The sequence below is a fragment of the Cyprinodon tularosa genome, unplaced genomic scaffold (assembly GCF_016077235.1).
Source record: "Cyprinodon tularosa strain WSP-4 unplaced genomic scaffold, ASM1607723v1 ctg493, whole genome shotgun sequence".
In the NCBI taxonomy this organism is placed as follows: domain Eukaryota; kingdom Metazoa; phylum Chordata; class Actinopteri; order Cyprinodontiformes; family Cyprinodontidae; genus Cyprinodon; species Cyprinodon tularosa.
In genome coordinates, this window is record NW_024039222.1 from 267,821 (window position 1) to 287,274 (window position 19,454).

Here is a 19,454-nt window from a genome sequence, read left to right on the forward strand (position 1 = left end):
TGTGAAGTTTGTCCATTTTTCCCATTTGTCTAAGCATTGCTGCTCCTGCGTCCTCAGCCTATGTGTTAGAAGCTCCATCTCAAATAATGAAATCACAGTCTGTATCCACTCCTTTGTGGTAGGAGGTTCAGATTTGCACCACCTCCTGGTTATCACCTTTTTAGCTGCCACCAACAGAATTTTTAACAAATAACAATCATTATTAAATATGATATTGTCCAAAAGACCAAGGTATAATACCAGACCGGACTTGGGTATTGGGTAACCCAGTATTGTTACAATCTTACTGTGTATTTCGTTCCAGAACTGAGTAATTTTAGGACAAAGCCAGAAAATATGCGCATGATTAACATTAAATTCTCCACAATCTCTCCAGCATGGCTGAGCTCTAGATTTGAATTTACTAGTAATTTTGGGTGTTATATAAAATCTGATTATATTCTTCCAACAATGTTCTCTCCAGATTCTGGAAGAGGATGTTGTAGTTTGGGTCTTCCAAATATTCAGCCAGCCTTCGTCGGTTATTAGAATATCAAATTCCCTTTCCCATTTTGTTTTAATATTCAATGTATTAGTGCCTCTATTTTCTAACAGATATTTATAGAGTAAAGACACTGTTCTTTGTTTTTTACCCTTATAGGTCTCAATCAGCATTTTGATAATCCCATTTAAATTTGGGTCTATTTTTTGTTTTATTTCTTTGTTATAGAAGTCCCTTAATTGTAGATATCTAAAGTGATCTTGAGTTCTTAGAGCAAACTCTTGCTGTAGTTCCTGGAAACTTTTAAAGTGCCCATTGTTAAGGACTACGCATAACGCTGTTAAGCCTCTTTCTGACCATTGTTTAAATCGTGTGTCTTGGATAAAATATTTATTATAGGCTGGCCACTGGATCAGACCCAACTGTTTCTCTAATTTGCATATTCGGATTATATGTAACCATTTACCCAGAGAAAAACTAGTAATGGCATTAACATTCTTTAATGTATTCTTAGTGGCCTCTATATCACCAATGATACTCCGCAGTTCTCTTCCGTTAACTCTTTGTTCAATATTTTTCCATTTCGCTTCATAATTTATGTCACTTATATTTATTATGGGAGTTATTTGGGCAGCATAATAATATTTTCTAAGGTCAGGTAAGGCCCTACCTCCTTTCTCCTTTGGTATATGTAAAGTTTCAAATTTTATTCTGGGTTTTTTACCGTTCCATATGAATCTAGAAATAATCTGGTTCCATGTTTTAAACTGTCTATCCGGGATTTCTATAGGTAATGCCAAGAAGAGGTACAATAACCTTGGTAACATGTTCATTTTTATCGCTTCAATTCTGTAGCTGAAGTCTAGTGTTAGGACATCCCACTTTCTAATATCCCTCCTAATTTCTTGGTCCACTTTAGTAAAGTTAGCTTTGTACAGATCACCTATGTTTTTCGTTAATCGTATTCCTAGGTAAGTCATCATAGTAGAGCTCCAATTTAAATAATATTTTCTACGTATTGATTCAGATGGTGTATAAGCGAATGTCAAAACCTGTGTCTTTTTCAAATTTAGTTTGTATCCTGAATAGAAGCCAAATATCTCTAACTGGTTGATCAGACAAGGCAGCGAGTTTTCAGGGTCTGATAAATAACAAATAACATCGTCTGCAAACAAACCTATTATATGGGACTCATTATGAATATCTATACCTTTAAGATCCTTATGTTGTCTTATGTGTTGTGCCAGTGGCTCAATAAAAATTGCAAATAAAGTTGGTGACAAACAGCAGCCCTGACGGGTAGAGCGCTCTAGTTTTATATTGTCAGTTAGATTTCCATTAATCTTGATTCTGGCCACAGGTGACTGATACAAAGTCCTCACACACTGTACAGCTTTTTCATTAAAGCCAAATTTTCCAAGTGCTTTATATAAGAAGTTCCAGCCTACGCTGTCAAAAGCTTTCTCTGCATCGAGACTGATTAAGATAGCTGATGATTTTTTATTTTGAATATGGTCTATTATGTGAAGTGCCCTTCTGATGTTATCTCGCGTTTGGCGACCCTTAATAAATCCTGTCTGGTCCTCATCTATGATATCTCCAATGAATTGCTCAAATCGTTTCGCTAAAATCGAGGTATAGATTTTATAGTCCATGTTTAGGATGGATATAGGTCTGTAATCAGAGCATGTTTCACTCTTCCTTTTTTTCGGAATGACTGTTATGATTGCTTCTCTCCAAGATGGCGGGAGCACTGCATGTTCCAGTGTATAATTAAATGATTTTTCTAGTAGTGGTAGGAGATCTTCGCTGAAGGATTTGTACCACTCAGATGGCAGTCCATCACTTCCTGGTGTTTTACCATTTTTTAACCTATTAATTGCCTTTTGTATTTCTATCCTAGTTATATAGGAAGTGAGAAGTTTGTTTTGGGTTTCACCAATTGAGGGCAGATCCAGTGACTCCAAGAAGGTTTCTATCTGTCCATCATTAGCAGAGGGAGGCTGACTGTATAATCTCTGGTAGTATTTCATAAACCTGTCCTCAATAGTTGCTGGGTCATGTATCATTTGATTTGTTTCATCATCCTTTAATTTATAGATATGTCTATCTGACTGTTGCTTTTTCAATTTCTTTGCCAACAGTTTTGTTCCTTTAGGTCCCACCTCATGATATGATTGTTTAATAAACTTTGATTTCTTTTCAATTTCATATGTAAGCATTTTATCAATGTTGTTTCTTAGTTCTTTTATTTTTATTAACAGGTTGGGATTTTGGGTTAATTTGTGTTGTCTTTCCAGATCTGTTAGTTGAGCTCTTTCTTTTTCATAGGCATCCACTCTAGATTTCTTAAAGGCCGCTGTTTTTGAGATCAATTTTCCTCTTAATACTGCCTTAAGTGCGTCCCATAATATCACCGGATTAACCTGTCCATCGTCATTCTCATCTATGTAAGTTTTTATGTCGTGGGAAATTCCGGCTTTGATTGTTTTGGAGTTCAACAAGCCTACATTTAATCGCCATGCTGTTTTACGTTTTTCAGAAGATAAATTTAGTTTTATTATTAGCGAAGAATGATCAGATATACTTGTTTCTTCTATTTTACATTCCTTTATCTTATATATATCAGATTTATTCATGAAAAAGTAATCAATTCTAGAATAACTTTTATTAGGCGCTGAGTAATGGGTATAGTCCTTTACATTGGTGTTTAATTCCCTCCAGACATCAACAAATCCAAATTCCTCAAGTGTCAATTTAAATTTTTTTGTAGTTGAATTTTGTTGTTTTTTACTATTTGTTGTATCAAGTTTTGTGTTTAATACCATGTTGAAATCCCCTCCCCAAACCAACATTCCCTCTGTTTCCATAATTATTTTGTTGAGGAGGCTATTAAGGAATTGTTTATTACTATTTGGAGGATTGTAAACGTTGACCAGTGTTACCATTACATTGTCTAGAGTCCCCTTCACCATCACATACCTCCCCTCTTTATCTGACAGATCATAGCTACAATCAAATTTTATTGAATCATGAATTAGAATTGAAACTCCTCTTTTGTTTCCATGTCTGAAAGAGCTGTAAACTACCTTTGAGTAGCCAAAGCCCCTGAGTTTTTTATGTTCCGATTTAGACAGATGCGTCTCCTGTAAATAGATTACCTGTGCTTTCTCTTTTCGCATTTTAGTTAGAATTTTTTTACGTTTTATAGGGTTATTCATACCATTCACATTCAACGAAACTATCTTGATAATATCAGTCATTATTTAGTTTTGTAAGGTCACCGTGTGATTCTAGAAAAAGATCCCCCAACAAATAGCTGAACAGGCTATTAAAACACAGATGAACAAATAGAACAGAAACTTCCAAAGGTGGAGATGTATGAAAACATCCCTCAGTGTCCCTGCTGGTGGGGGGGGGGGCAAAGTACCACACTAGGGTGGGGGCCCCCTCTAGTAGTAGACGGAGATCTACCTGTACTAGGTAAGTCCAACATTTGGTAAGCGCTACAACATTCACTCCTTTCGGCACTTTGTTTAAATATCTATCAAAAGACCTATGAGCAATAACTTCAGTAACAGAGGGGAGAATAATATCCAAAACCGGACTAAAACCAGCTGGTAAAGACATTCAGCTCTTAAATCGCCCGTATGTTATTTTAATTTTTTTTTTTTTTTTATAGTAGAGCAAACCTGTTATGATTCAATGTTCAGAGTTACTGGTCCTCACGTCTTAACTCTGTGAGCCTCTCCCTCGCGCGTTGTCCTGCACCGGTGTTGTTGATCCGTTTCCATGGTAACAGTGAGTCGAGCCTCTCCTTGGTCACTTTCAACTTGTTCTCTCTTGGTACCCAGGTCAAGTCGAAGCCTCTCTTGATCATATCCGACGCTGCTTCATCTGCGTTCTGGTAGGTCCGCACTCCAGAGTCCCAGAAGATTCTCATCTTTGTGAACGGCGTCTGGAATCTGACGCCCTTCTGCTTCAAGGCTGCCTTTAATGGGCCATATGCTTTACGTTTTTCTATAACGTCCGAAGCATAATCGTTATCAAAGTAAAGGCGCTTGCCCTCCATCTCAACTTTCTGTTCCCAGGCTTTTCTCAGAATCATTTCTTTTGTGTTGGATTGCAAGAAATTCACAATTATAGACCTCGGGGCCGCATTGGGAGGCGGTCTTGGTGCCAGAGCTCGGTGTGCCCGCTGAATCTGTGGTTCAGTTCCTTCCGGAAGCTTCAGCTGTTTGATCAGCAGATTGGCGACAAACTCGGAAACCGATCTACCTTCTTTACCTTCCGGAACTCCATAGATGCGAAGATTATTTCTCCGGCTTCGGCTCTCCAAATCCACAAGTTTGTCGTTCATAGCTCTGTTGCTTTCTAATGACACAAGCAGCGCATCTTTCATTTCCAAGCACGCCGCCTCCAGATCAGCTATTCGGGTCTGCGCCTCGTTGATACTGCCCTTCTGGTTCTGTAGTTCGCGCATCATTTCCTCCCTGAATCTGTTGAAATCTTCTTTCATTGTTGCCTTTACATCTTCTTTGAGTTCTTCTATGTCTTGCTTCATCTCGTTTTTAAACTCTTTTAAGTCTTTAGAAAGCATCTTGATACTCTCCAGCAACGCGTGCTGTTGTAAGCCAACGCTAGCTTTGCTAGTAGCAGCGTTAGCCTCATCCTCACTACCATCTCCCGACTGCTCACCAAAATCTTGTGTTTTAGACGTCTTCTTTTCGGTCTTGTTAATTTTCGGCATCTTCCCCCTTTAAATGGTTTAGACTGAAGTTTTGATAGTTATCTGAAATAAGCAAGGGGGGAGATTTAAATACCGAAACGGAGGAGCCTGTTCCTACGTGGCCATCTTGTTGCAGCGCTGACCCGGAAGTCTCTGTTTTCTTATTTTCTATTCAGTTTTTGTGATATTATTGGTAAATTTCAATGGAACGACGACTAAATCTCAGGAGCAAAGGCTTTGCTTCATGCAGAAGGTCTCCAATCATGTAAATCAGCACATTTGTCTGATCAGGTTCCCTTTTATGAGTGGAGAAAATGCATTTTTGCACTTTTGGCACCACTGTGGCAAAATCCCATTTCCTCCTAGCACACTGCTCACTAAAACCTTTGTGGAGAAAAAAATTATTCAACTTATTCAGTCCAAATTTGCTTGACTTATAGTCAAGATGTGGATCTATAAAGTCTGAGGTTCATCCATGGGCTTTCATGGTGTTTTGCAACTTTTATTTTGGAAACAAATTTGGCAAGGCTACATATTTTTCTTTTTTTTCAGACATGGTGACGTTTAAAATAGTGGTTCCACCTGAAAATTATTCCTCAATGCCTTTCTGTCAGACAAATACAAACAATTGTATTTCCAATTTATAGTTTGGGAGATAAACTTTAAATCACATCTGGAATTTCTGGTGGAAGAAATTACAATTCCTAAGACCCTGAGGGCCAAAGGGATTAACGGAGGGAGTAAAGATCGGCTCTCTGGACGGCGAAGGTTATGAACATACCTGAACTATGGCGACGAACCCGGCAGGGAAAGTCCCTCTTAAGATTGCGTTTCTGGTCGTACCCACCAGAAGTTCCTCGTCGTCCACAACTGCGACAGTTCGGACAGCCCCGAACTTCTCTGGAATCTGCATAGAACACCTCAGTTAGTCCCGCTGCTCCCACAGCTCCTCCGGCAGATGGAACGCACGCACACCCGGCCGTAGATCACCTCACACTCTCTCTCTGGAGCCAGGTCGGCACTCCAGCGGATGATCTTGCGGTCCTTCCCCCCTCCGCTGATCAGAGCGCCGCACTTCAGGGCACACAGGGCGAACACGCTGCCTTCGTGGGCTTTGATTGGCCGTACAATCTGAAAGGTCTCTGTTTGAAAGCAGAGCGGGATAAGTTCCTGTCCGCATGTCAACGCTCCCGGATTTCTGCGTCCCCACTGACCTTTGGCCCCCTTCCCAAGCGTTTTGGTGTCTGCTGCCGACTTTGCCCACGGCAGTATGTTTCCTTCTGAGTCTCCGGTCAGAACGTCTCCAGTTAGGCTGAACACAAAGCAGTGGATGAACTTGGGCTTCTTGTATTTCTGGAAACAAGGAAAAACACTTTCAAAAACAACTGTGGAGGATATTTTCTTCCATAGGGCTAGACATCTATTCATAATGAAAGAGTAGAATCACTTTCTTTAGCCATTTCCTAAATTACATCAGGCTCAGGTTATCCTGAGCTATCTCTATAGTTCTGCTGCTATAGGCTTAGACTGCTGGAGGACATAGGGACCCCTTTTTCTTCATTCTATCTCTATTCTCCCACTCTGCAGAATCTGTTAGTTCAATCTCTAACGTTCTGCTCTCTCTGCTTTTTCTCATAGTAGCTTCATCTGGTCTGTTCCTGTTTGGCTGTGACTCCATCCTGGAGAGAAATATCAGCTGTGCTGCTGCCATCAACACCTTTGTTTCTAGATGTTGGAGCTTGGCCTGTTTTCCAGTGTAGTCCTGTTTCTCTAACTGTGACTAACTGGATGTGCTCTCTTCATCCTCTGACATGGGAGCTGGCTCGGAGCTCGTCTGCCTGGCTGTGTGTTTCCTGGACGGGGCCGCCTGTGGAGCTGGTTGACAGTTGCCTTTTGTATCTATGCTTCTTTTTCTATGTCTGCTTCTGTCTCCTTGAACCCCAGTGGGCCTCAGCAGATGGCCGCTCACACTGAGCCTGGTTCTGCTGGAGGTTTCTTCCTGTTCAAAGGGAGTTTTTCCTCTCCACTGTCGCTATAAGCATGCTTAGTGTGAGGGATTGCTGAAGAGTCAATGAGTCGATGCAATCAGCTGGTTTTCCTTAGATAGAAAACTTTGAATCGATCTGACTGGATGATCTGGTGAACTGCCTTCAGATGACATGATGTGAATTGGAGCTATAGAAATACACTTGACTGAATTGAATTATAGAAATGCAACACATTGATGCTATTATATCAAAATTCAACAGCAAACTACTCATTTTATTGGCTCAAATTCAGGGTAAACATTTATTTCATTTCTAAATCTGCTTTTGCAGTGCTGATTGTAATGCCACAAGCCATCATTTGTAATTTGAACATTAGTGGAACAAAGTTCATGCAGGTTTTCTTTGAAAGATCCTGCTTCCCCTGCCTCCTTTTTCAAACGTCAGGATCTGAGCCAGCATGGATAAAGACAGCTGGGACTGATTTAAAGCAGTTTGCAGAACTTTTTGGAATGATGATTTTAGTTGTTGGCTGTCACGATCTTGGCACTGATGACTGGCTTAATTACTAATTTCATTCACCTGTCTACCTCTGCCCAGTTTCTCATCACTGCTCATCTGATCCACCTGCTCCTGCCTCTATCTAAGGCGCTTGCTTCCAGAAATAAAGGCCAGATTATACTTGTTCTCTCTAGCCAGTGGTGAGAGTTTTTAGAGTTCCTTGGAGTTTCTGATTTCCTGATCCTGACCTGTTCTGCCTCTCAGCCTCTGAGCCTGCTGATCGAAAGCACTTTTTAGAAAAGGCAAAGAAGAAAGAACAATCTGGGATTCACATAGAAAATAATAGAATATAGTCTACATTTTCTGCATAGTTGCTTTTAAATAAACACATTCTCAGAAAATAGTTTTTATATATTAAACAAATATAAAGTTGACTAATAGCTTCTCAATTATTAAACTAGTACATTATTTTTTTATGTTTGTGATGCAATATTGAACCATGCAGAACACAGATTTACCTTCACAGCCTCAGAAGCGCAAGATTTATGTACAAAAAGTAAACCTGGACATTAAATTATGTTTTGTGATTTTATAAAGTGTTTTTATAATGTTTTTTTGTTGTTGGCATTCATATAAATATATATAATATCATTTATGTTGGACTGGTTTTTGGTGAACTTCTATTTTGAATTTATAACCCCCCCCTGGAGAAAACTCCACCAGACGCCACTGGGTGGCAGCATCATGATGCGGGGGCGCTTCATCGCACAGATGGGATCATGAAGACAGAAAATCAGTGGAAATACTGAAGCAGGAAAGTCTGGCTTTTCCTAAACGGCGCTGATCTGAAGAAAACCAGCCGTTCAATATGAGCATAAAGTTTCTAAGCAGATAAGAAACGTCACAGACATCTTTGGTAATCCTTATTTTAACCTCTTTTTAGTCAGTGATTATGTTTTGCAAACATCTGGTTTCTCTGGTAAAACCTGAACATTGTTCATCTTTTTTCTGTTAATAAAACGGCGTCGATGCGTCACACATCCCGTTTTTCAGCGATGAATGAGGTCTATCTTTGACTCTCAGTTCTCCTTCAGGGAACCACTTACTTCCTCATTAGGGCTGGAACGGAGGAAGCTGTGAGCGACGCGGGAACAACCCCCACTCCCACCATTAATACACAGAAAAACGAGTCTTACCCCAAAGATGCCTTGTTTCTTGGTAAACTGTCCGCCGCTGAGCGTCCAGAAGTAGACGTGGGATTTACCGCAGGTGATGATGTTGTTGCTGTCGCTGGGGTTGAAGTCCACAGCGAACACGGCCTCGTTGGTCGTCTGCACACAGGAGCACAGTCACCTTCAGTACAACCGCCATGGAGGAAGCAAAGTAACATCCGTACAGTCTAGTTCTAGATCAGGGGTCTGCAGCCTGAGGCGCTTAATACTTTCACATAAATACAATAAACAATATTTTCTTCTTTAATTAAAAAGTTAATTTCTGCATGAGGCCGTAAAGAAACAAGTAATGACTGTTTAGTAGAACTGAGCGATACAGATTGTTTTCATAAAAGCAGGTAACGCTCCACCTTTCATGTTTCAATCTTATTTTGTAAAGAGGAAAAATACAAGCAGTCGTGAAACAATAAAACGATCGGGCTGATTTGAAGGCTTTTAACCTCGATAAATTAAAGAGGCTCATTTCAGCCTGTGACCCCAAAAAAACTGCGATGCAACAGATGGAGCCCCCCCCTTCAGACACGCGCTCACTTAATTACTTCACTGTGTTTACACTGCAAAAACAATCCAGAAATAAGTAAAAAATTGCTGAAATTAAGTATATTTAGCCTTAATTTGAGCAGGTAAATAAGATGATTTGCCAATGGAATGAGTATTTTCACTCTTAAAATAAGATAGTTAGATAATATTTACTTGAAATAAGACGATAAAATAGTTTTTTCTTATTTTAAAAGGAAATTGTCTTGTTCCATTGGCAAAGTGTCTGTTTTACCTCCTCAAATCAAGGAAAAACACACTTATTTTAAGAAAAAATAACTTATTGAGGTTTATATTTTTTGCAGTGTATCAATACATAGAAAGTAAACTAATTATATCTATGAAAAATACATATAAATATATTTTTAATAACATTTCATTAATAATCATAAATAAGTAATTTATTATTTATCTGTTTTATTTTTCAATAATTTGATAAAGCTTCTAGTTAGAGTGGCTCAGGTTATCCTGAGCTATCTCTATAGTTCTGCTGCTATAGGCTTAGACTGCTGGAGGACATAGGGACCCCTTTTTCATCATTCTGCTTCATTCTATCTCTATTCTCCCACTCTGCAGAATCTGTTAGTTCAATCTCTAACGTTCTGCTCTCTCTGCTTTTTCTCATAGTAGCTTCATCTGGTCTGTTCCTGTTTGGCTGTGACTCCATCCTGGAGAGAAATATCAGCTGTGCTGCTGCCATCAACACCTTTGTTTCTAGATGTTGGAGCTTGGCCTGTTTTCCAGTGTAGTCCTGTTTCTCTGACTGTGACTAACTGGATGTGCTCTCTTCATCCTCTGGCTGTGTGTTTCCTGGACGGGGCCGCCTGTGGAGCTGGTTGACAGTTGCCTTTTGTATCTATGCTTCTTTTTCTATGTCTGCTTCTGTCTCCTTGAACCCCAGTCGGCCTCAGCAGATGGCCACTCACACTGAGCCTGGTTCTGCTGGAGGTTTCTTCCTGTTCAAAGGGAGTTTTTCCTCTCCACTGTCGCTACAAGCATGCTTAGTGTGAGGGATTGCTGAAGAGTCAATGAGTCGATGCAATCAGCTGGTTTTTCCTTATATTGAAACCACTGAAACCATCTGACTGCATAATCTGGTTTAATTGTAAAGTTCCTTGAGATAACGTGTTGTGAATTGACGCCGAGTCGAATGGTAAATCCTTTAGATTTCAGGGATTAAAAAAAGTAGGGGATCCCGACCCCTATTTTTGAAACCTCTGAATGAAACTATAATTTTAATTGTGTAGTTTTAAAATGTGTTTAATGATCTGTACATTCGATATGACTAAAAAATTAGTTAAAAAATACTTTTTTTATGGTGATGTAAGTCATAAAAAAAACCCATCAGAACCAGTTTGGACGGTACAGATTGCAGCAATGTGCTTTACAAAAGGCCTCATTCATGCAGGGTGGTATGTGGACTATTCCACTGTTTAAAAAGTGCGGGGGGGGGGGGGGGGGGGGGGGGGGGGGGGGGGGGTCTGGGGTCAGGCTGCCGTCACACATGCAGCGGCAGCAGGGAGACTCCTACAATTCTGTACAGTTTTCAACATCCTCCTATGAAAAACCCGTCATCGCTTAGAGCTGCACTAAATATTTATAGAGTTACCATGGCGACTGCGCAGAAAATTGACCCCCAAAGTGGAGCCGATTCGGGCCAGATGCCCATTCAAACAGAACCCCCCCCTCCCCTTGATTAGGCTGCACACATACCATCACCCTCATCTCTATAGAGGCAGACATCAACACTTGTTTTACTTTATCATATGTGACCGTTTCTACCTGCAGGAGAACAAAAATATCTACAGTAAGAAGATTTTGTGTTTGTCTTGTGACGGATGGATGTCAGATTTTAACACGTCGCTGTTAAGTGAATAAAAACATGATATTAGTCTTTAAACAAGGAAAAAAACATCCAATAACATCAATTATATTCATGCAGAAAGTAAAGAAACACTTTTTAAGTCTTCAATTGTAAGATTGTTTTTAAGGAGGTCATCTAGTTTGATTAATCGCCTTAAAACACAAATAAAACTTTAATTATATCCCGTAATAAATATGCTCAATAGAATTCATATTGGAAGTGATCCTTATTTAAAACACAGCTTCCTAAATGTTTCTAAACCTCCCCCCTAAGCAATATTAGCTTCACAAACTAACATAAAAAATAAAGAAGAAATAAATCAACTTTGTTTGTCTTATTTTTATACCAAATCGTTGCTTATTGCATCTGTTAGGAATTAATGGTCATAGCTGCAACAACAAAAAAAAAATGCATCCATTGTCTCAGAGGTGTACAGAATTAAACTATAAATTCTACTGAAAAAAAAACACTAAAAAAAGATAGCAATAATTGCATATTTTTGACATGTCCCAAATATTATTAATTAACTGGCTATGACACAAACATCGACAAGAATTCTGCACCAATAGGAAGAGTTGGTTGAAGTCACGCAAGGCTGAGCTCATCCTATTAGCTAACGAGGGAGAACATTCACCAAATTCTATCTCAGTCTGAGCTACGGCGCCCCCTGCATGAAATCCTGCCCATTGACATCAGGGTTCCGACAGCATAAGGCAAGTTAACCCTTTAAAGACCGATCCAAGAAAAAAACAAAATATGCGATAAGTCAAGACTATTTTTTGTGTAGTCTTCTACTGGCTGTTATCAGGTATATCTGATTGTGTACAATTTTTGCATAATTTTACCATTAAATTATGCAAAAGGTGTCAGATGCAAAACATTTCAGAGACCGTATGAATCAAATATGATACATTTGGCATTACAGGGTTAAATTCAAGACTTTTTAATGCCACTTGAAATAAAAATTTAAGACCAAATTCACAAAAAACACAAGAAAAACCTGCTTGCGACAACTTAACCCAAAGGTTTATTTTAACATAAACCACTGCACTAATGTTTCAAATTGTGAAAAGCTTTCCATACAGGAAGAAAGCTAAAAACACACAAATGACAGATATATTTTAACAATTATTTAACTGAATTCACAAACTTTGTTTTAGCAGGGAACAAAACAAATCAGTTTTAAAGCCACAACATAACCAGTGCTAAGTCTTTTTAGCAGCTATTTTTCTTTGTATGGTTTTCTTAGTATGTTTGATTTGGTGATAAGTGGAGGCGTTGCAGAGACAAGGGTGGAACTAAACTGAGAAATACCGCCTGTTTCTCTGTAACTCCATTTTGAGGCTTTGTGTTTCGCGTTTCGCATGTGCGACTCCACTGCCTTAATTCCCATGGAGAAAACTCTTGGCTGGAGACAATTTTGGTTACATTTACACTTGATCATATTTTCCAGGCCGTTTCTCAATTCACGAGAACGCGAGTACGTACTCGCGTTCTCGTGAGAAGTGCACTACAGACGGGGTAAATTTAGCCCTGGCTGTGGTTACCCTCGGAGGTCTGCTGGTCACTCTGGTCCGCTCAACGTCAGACTTTTTTTTTTTTTTTTCGCACTAACTCTGTAAACAGGCCACACAGGGAGGCTTCAATGTATAATGTTATCGCCTCAAACGATTTCAAAACGTGCTTTTGAAGAACAACAGCAGCAGAAAAGGGAATGTTTAACTTAACACTGTGAGCGCTGTCTGGAATCAAGCTGCGGCCGCGGGGCATTCTGGGGAAGCGGTCAGTCTGAAGAACGCACAAGTCTGCTCTGATGCATGCTCGATATGGAGGGCGGGGCGAGAACAACATCCGGGGATTTGATGAGTTCTCGAGAATTGGAACGGTACTCGGGCTGAGGCTTATGACGTGTCACGAGTACACGAGAACGCTCAAGAACGCATATCGAGAAACGGCTCGAGACAAAAAGTTAATGGTGCATCTCCCAAATGTCCCGGCCGCAACAACGCTTTTATTGGTTCCGCTATCGGGACGGAACCTATAATGACGAGCCATTTTTTTTTAATAAACGTTTTATTTAGATTACAAAAATAAATCGTAATAAAAACAATCCTATTTATGATGTTCTAAAAATTAAGACCCATGAAAGACTAATTTAAGACATTTTAATACCAATTAAGGCCTTAGTTTTATTTTGAAAAATTCAATGCCTTTTAAGACTTTTTAAGGACCCGCAAGAAACCCTGGACATGAAAGTGCCGCTAAATGGCACGACCTCGTCCGACACGATTTTCTGTCGGATTGGACAGAAAATCCGATTCGGTGCTGAAAGGCAACTACCTCACAGCGTCTTTTGCTTACCTTGATCTCTGCATGCTTGGTTCCCTTGGCGCAGTCCCACACTGACAGAATATGTTCGCTGGAGTCGTCGATCACACAGAGGAAGGCCCCAGAGTCCTAAAGGCATCGGATCGAATCAAGAGAAGACATCAAAACAAGACGACATCTTTAACATCTTTAACTTGTAATACTATAGTTCAGGCAGCTGTTAATACTGGTTCTGAATGTTGGTTTTGAATAAACAACAGTTTTCTTTAGTTTGTATTTATCAAAATAAATGTCCTTTATCTAGAAACTCATAACAACTTTGACTCTAACAAAAGTTTTATGTAGCTGGACTGAGGAAGGAACGGCTCTCTGGATGGTGAAGGTTTCAGACTCTGATATAAAACCAAGAATTGTATTTATTAGAAACTTCTTTTGGAAACAATATGCTCATATAAAGGCAGGCGTACGACATGCCATTTCTTGCCCTTTTTGGGCCGATTCTCTAGTCGTGCGAGAATTTTTTGATCGGGTCGAGTTTCAGCCTGATGGGACGCGGTGTAGCGTACAGGGGGTAACGGGGGGCAGTCAGCCTCTAATGACCACCTCCTCATCAGGAACCGTAAGTTCAGGAGAAATTCAGTCGGCCGTCGTAAGTAGGGTTGCCAACCGTCCTTTGAAAAACTGAATCGTTCTGTATTTACAAATAAAAGTACCTGTCCTGCATTTAGTAGAAAAGGAGCGCACTCTCTCCCGTATTACTGTGAGAGTAAAAAACGATTCAGTAAAAAGCCAATGGAAAATGAAGACCAAGGGCACGTTAGATACAGAACTTACGGTAAACTTGTTCCCGTCCCTGTCCTGCAGTGTGACCAATGAGCTGACAGCATATATGTAACGATCCAGAATCCCCTCATCCTCAAAATGATTTTTATTTCTGTTTTCCAACTGTAGGCTACAGTCATTGCATTTAAGGCACAAATATGTTTACAAATGTATGCCTAATGTGTTGAAAAAAGTGAATCAGAAAGCACGGATCCGAGGCCAGCCTTTCACTACTAAACCCTTCGTCTCCAGGTAAGGCGTTCCTGAACGCGGCCCGCATTATTCCACTGCTATGACCGCCGTCCTAAACGCTGCATATTTACACTTAAGGCTGGATAAATACTGCCCCGGTGGCAAACACCCCCCCAAAAACAACTTCATTCCCTAACAACTCCCGCAGACCGCAGCGCGCTGGTAGCCACACTCCTGATCGCTTCAGTTCAAGTAACAGATTTCAGAGCAAACACCATTGAAATAAAGATTGCTTTTATCAATGTTTTACAGATGCAGGCAGTTCTGAACCGAAACTTGTTCACAAGTTTGCTGTTGCACCATTTATTTATTTTTTTATATTCATTTTTACAGTTTGAAGTTAAGCAGGACAGGCTTAGGTTTAAGATACTTATTTTATTCTTTTTTATTTTATTTATTTATTTGAATAGGGACAATGCACATTAGTGAACATCAGCATAAAAACAAATGTAAATATGCCGGATTATAGCTACAAAGCTAGTTTCCATCCGTAGTCCCTAGGCAGGCAAATACATCAGAAAGAACATAACATACAATACAAGCATCACATGGAAATGTTAAGAGTTTAGTGGTTACATGACTGGGTTTTTTTAATCTGTTTGTTTAGCACTCCTTAGCTAACTCGGCTATATTTACATTGTTTTAAAGTTGATTAATGTACACTGTCCCCTTTCAAATAAACAATAAATAAATATACAGAAAACTCCATGAGCCGCCAATGGAATCGCTGGAAATCGTGCGGCACGGTAGGGAAGCTAGTATTTTTGTGAATGTCTGAAATGTCCTGATAACTACGGAAGCAAATTGTTACCATATTTCAAATGAAAAAGCATTTGTGGAAATGCTTTTTCATTTGAAATATGGTAACAATTTTCATTTGAAATATGGTAACAATTTGCTTCCATAGATAACGGAGGCTGACTGTGAGGAGATGACGCCGTCTGCTCCTGGGCTCTTTGTTATCAAAACTGATTCGGTTGTGTCTGGCGCGGTCCGGTTTAGTGGTGTGCTCCATTTTGACTCAACCGTTATCTCATTTAACAAGCTTGAACCGATCTCGGCACGGTTTCAAAAGGATAGTTAAAATGGCGCCATTGTTAGCACAGTCAGGTAATGGTCATCATATGTCTGATCATCTTAAACACTAGAGGTTCTGTGAAATTTCTCATTTTCGTTCAAATTTCTTGTGATTTTCATTCACTTTTAAGGTTCTTCGTTTGAGGGAAATTTATTTTTTTAAACCTTCATTAACATCAGAAGCCCAGCCTGAGGAAATCCAGAATAAAGAGCATGTTAAAATGACAGCGCACACAAAGACAACTCACAGCAACAGAGAAAGCCAAGGATCCCACTCCCACTCCCCTCTGGAAGGTTCCCAGGCCGATCTGCTGCAGGGTGACCAGGGTAGTGGAGTCCCATATATGAACACATGACTGCATCGGCTACAACAAAAAACATGAAAAAAACAGCGTTTATATGTAGTGACAGAAATGAGAAGCCAAACTTAAAACATTAAAAGATAATCATCCTGTTTTGACTATTGTGAGCAGATTTCTGCATCTAATCTGGGGACATTTCCAGCTTATAGATAAAAATAAATACATTTTTATGAAAATTAAAATAGGAAAAGGGGACAGTGATGTTTTCATCCATTTTTTACATATTTATTAATATTCAAACAAAAATTAAGTTTAAAATCCAGGAATGCGCCTCTTTCATTTCCTAAGATAAATAACATTAATCAATCAATAGCGGTTATTGGTGACATCTAGTCATTCAGTTTTCTCTGTCTTTTTCCCTTGTGAGCAACAGAACATTGTTTTCAGGCCAGTTTGCATCAATACAGTCTGTGGGAATTTCCCCTTTTTTCCATTCCAAAAAATTTAAATGAAACTGTTTTATATCTTTTTTTTTTTTTTTTTTACCAGAAACTGTTTTATATCTATTTCTATATCTATCTATATATATATAGATATATATATATTAGGGGTGGAACGGTTCACAAAATCCATGGTTCAGTTCGGTTCACGGTTTCGTGGTCATGGTTTTCGATTTGGTATATGTTGATTGTTACCCCGAAATCCCATAAAAATTTATGAATTGTAATTATTTTAAATGATCTGCGGAAACCCTGGATCATTTCCGCATGTTTTGCTGCTTTGAATTTAATCATCTGGCGCATGCTCTCTACCATCTCCAAGGGACTCAGAGCGGAGCGGACGGGGGCCACAGTGGAGGCTGTAGGCTTTGCTTTGAGCAGCCGGTCTGGAGCGCAGCGGGGCGGAGCGCTGATGGAGTATGAGGGATTTCAGGGTTAGCATGACATGTTGGTCGTGTTGCTGTTAGCATAAACAAAACGTGTTGCACAATGCTTGCACAATGTTGCACCTGTTCTTTCCCACTCGCCATACCCACACAATTCTCCACAACAACTGATTTTTTTCTGCTACACCCGGCTACACTGCTTCGCTTCTTCTTCTTCTTGTTTACTACTGGTGGTTGGCTTTTGTCGCAGTACCGCCACCTTCTGCTCTGGAGTGTAAACGCTTCGCCTATGAGAAAAAGGAGCAGCGCATGAACCGAACGCAACACACGCGAACCGAACCGAGACAGTCGAACCGAACGGTTCGGACGGTTTTCATAAACCGTCCCATCCCTAATATTTAAATAGATATAAAACATAGAAAAATGTGTGTCTACAGGCTTTAGCCATGTCCATAATTCCTGGTTTTGCCACTTTTATTGAAATGTGTATTTTCCCTTTCTCTATCTTTTTCTCTGCCTCAAGCTTATTTTCTGAACATACGGCTTTATGAGAAACTGGAAGCAGTTCCACGCAGTTCTGGAATCAGTTATATCTGATATAGTATATATCCGATGAAGTTGTTTTTAAAAATCGTCCAGCCGGCTGTGATAACGAACTTCCTCGTCTGTTTTCAAACTGGTGCAATCTGCTCCTCATCTACAGGTGCTGGTCATAAAATTAGAATATCATGAAAAAGTAGATTGATTTCAGTAATTCCATTTAAAAAGTGAAACTTGTATATTATATTCATACATTACATACAAACTCATATATTTCAGATGTTTATTTTGTTTAATTTTGATGATTACAAATGACAACAAATGAAAATCTCAAATTCATCATATCAGAAAATTAGAATATTGTGAAAAGGTTCAAAATTGATGGCCCCTGGTGCCACACTCTAATCAGCTAATTAACTCAAACCACCTGCAAAAGCCTTTAAATGGTCTTTCAGTCTAGTTCTATAGGCTACACAATCATGGGGAAGACTGCTGACTTGACAGTTGTCCAAAAGACGACCATCGACACCTTGCACAAGGAGGGCAAGACACAAAAGGTCATCGCTAAAGAGGCTGGCTGTTCACAGAGCTCAGTGTCCAAGCACATTAATAGAGAGGCGAAGGGAAGGAAAAGATGTGGTCGAAAAAAGTGTACAAGCAAGAGAGATAACCGCACCCTGGAGAGGATTGTGAAACAAAACCCATTCAAAAATGTGGGGGAGATTCACAAAGAGTGGACTGCAGCTGGAGTGAGTGCTTCAAGAACCACCACACACAGACGTATGAAAGACATGGGTTTCTGCTGTCGCATTCCTTGTGTCAAGCCACTCTTGAACCACAGACAGCGTCAGAAGCGTCTTGCCTGGGCTAAAGAGAAACAGGACTGGACTGCTGGTGAGTGGTCCAAAGTCATGTTCTCTGATGAAAGTAAATTTTGCATTTCCTTTGGAAATCAAGGTCCCAGAGTCTGGAGGAAAAGAAGAGAGGCACTTCATCCACGTTGCTTGAAGTCCAGTGTAAAGTTTCCACAGTCAGTGATGGTTTGGGGTGCCATGTCATCTGCTGGTGTTGGTCCATTGTGTTTTCTGAGGTCCAGGGTCAACGCAGCCACATACCAGGAAGTTTTAGAGCACTTCATGCTTCCTGCAGCTGACCAACTTTTTGGAGATGCAGATTTCATTTTCCAACAGGACTTGGCACCTGCACACAGTGCCAAAGCTACCAGTACCTGGTTGAAGGACCATGGTATCCCTGTTCTTAATTGGCCAGCAAACTCTCCTGACCTTAACCCCATAGAAAATCTATGGGGTATTGTGAAGAAGAAGATGCAATACACCAGACCCAACAATTCAGAAGAGCTAAAAGCCACTATTAGAGCAACCTGGGCTATCATAACACCTGAGCAGTGCCACAGACTGATCGACTCCATGCCACGCCGCATTGCTGCAGTAATACAGGCCAAAGGAGGCCCAACTAAATACTGAGTGCTGTACATGCTCATACTTTTCATGTTCATACTTTTCAGTTGGCCAACATTTCTATAAATCCTTTGTTTTTATTGGTCTTCAGTAATATTCTAATTTTCTGATATGATGAATTTGAGATTTTCATTTGTTGTCATTTGTAATCATCAAAATTAAACAAAATAAACATCTGAAATATGTGAGTTTGTATGTAATGTATGAATATAATATACAAGTTTCACTTTTTAAATGGAATTACTGAAATCAATCTACTTTTTCATGATATTCTAATTTTATGACCAGCACCTGTATACGTTAACAGCTGTTTCTGTGCACAGTATGCTCGCGCACCCTTTCTACCATAATAACAGTTTACATGCAACATTTTCCCCCTACTTCATAAAAGCTGTAAAATGAGGGACATTTCCGGGGACAGGTGGTTGAAAACGGGGACT

At 39.8% G+C, this 19,454-nt stretch overlaps 1 protein-coding gene across 2 annotated transcripts in view; it reads right to left on the reverse strand.

Annotated features, from left to right (window-relative positions):
- The window catches only part of eml3 (EMAP like 3), a 135,236-nt gene that overhangs the window by 26,360 nt on the left and 89,422 nt on the right, over positions 1-19,454 (reverse strand). For both annotated transcript variants that reach the window (XM_038302526.1, XM_038302527.1), the window contains exons 11-16: positions 16,057-16,173; positions 13,691-13,786; positions 8,893-9,027; positions 6,425-6,563; positions 6,201-6,352; positions 5,992-6,117 (exon numbers count right to left, since the gene is read on the reverse strand). In XM_038302526.1, coding sequence (XP_038158454.1) covers positions 5,992-6,117; positions 6,201-6,352; positions 6,425-6,563; positions 8,893-9,027; positions 13,691-13,786; positions 16,057-16,173 — 765 coding nt within the window. The remainder of the gene's footprint in view (positions 1-5,991; positions 6,118-6,200; positions 6,353-6,424; positions 6,564-8,892; positions 9,028-13,690; positions 13,787-16,056; positions 16,174-19,454) is intronic.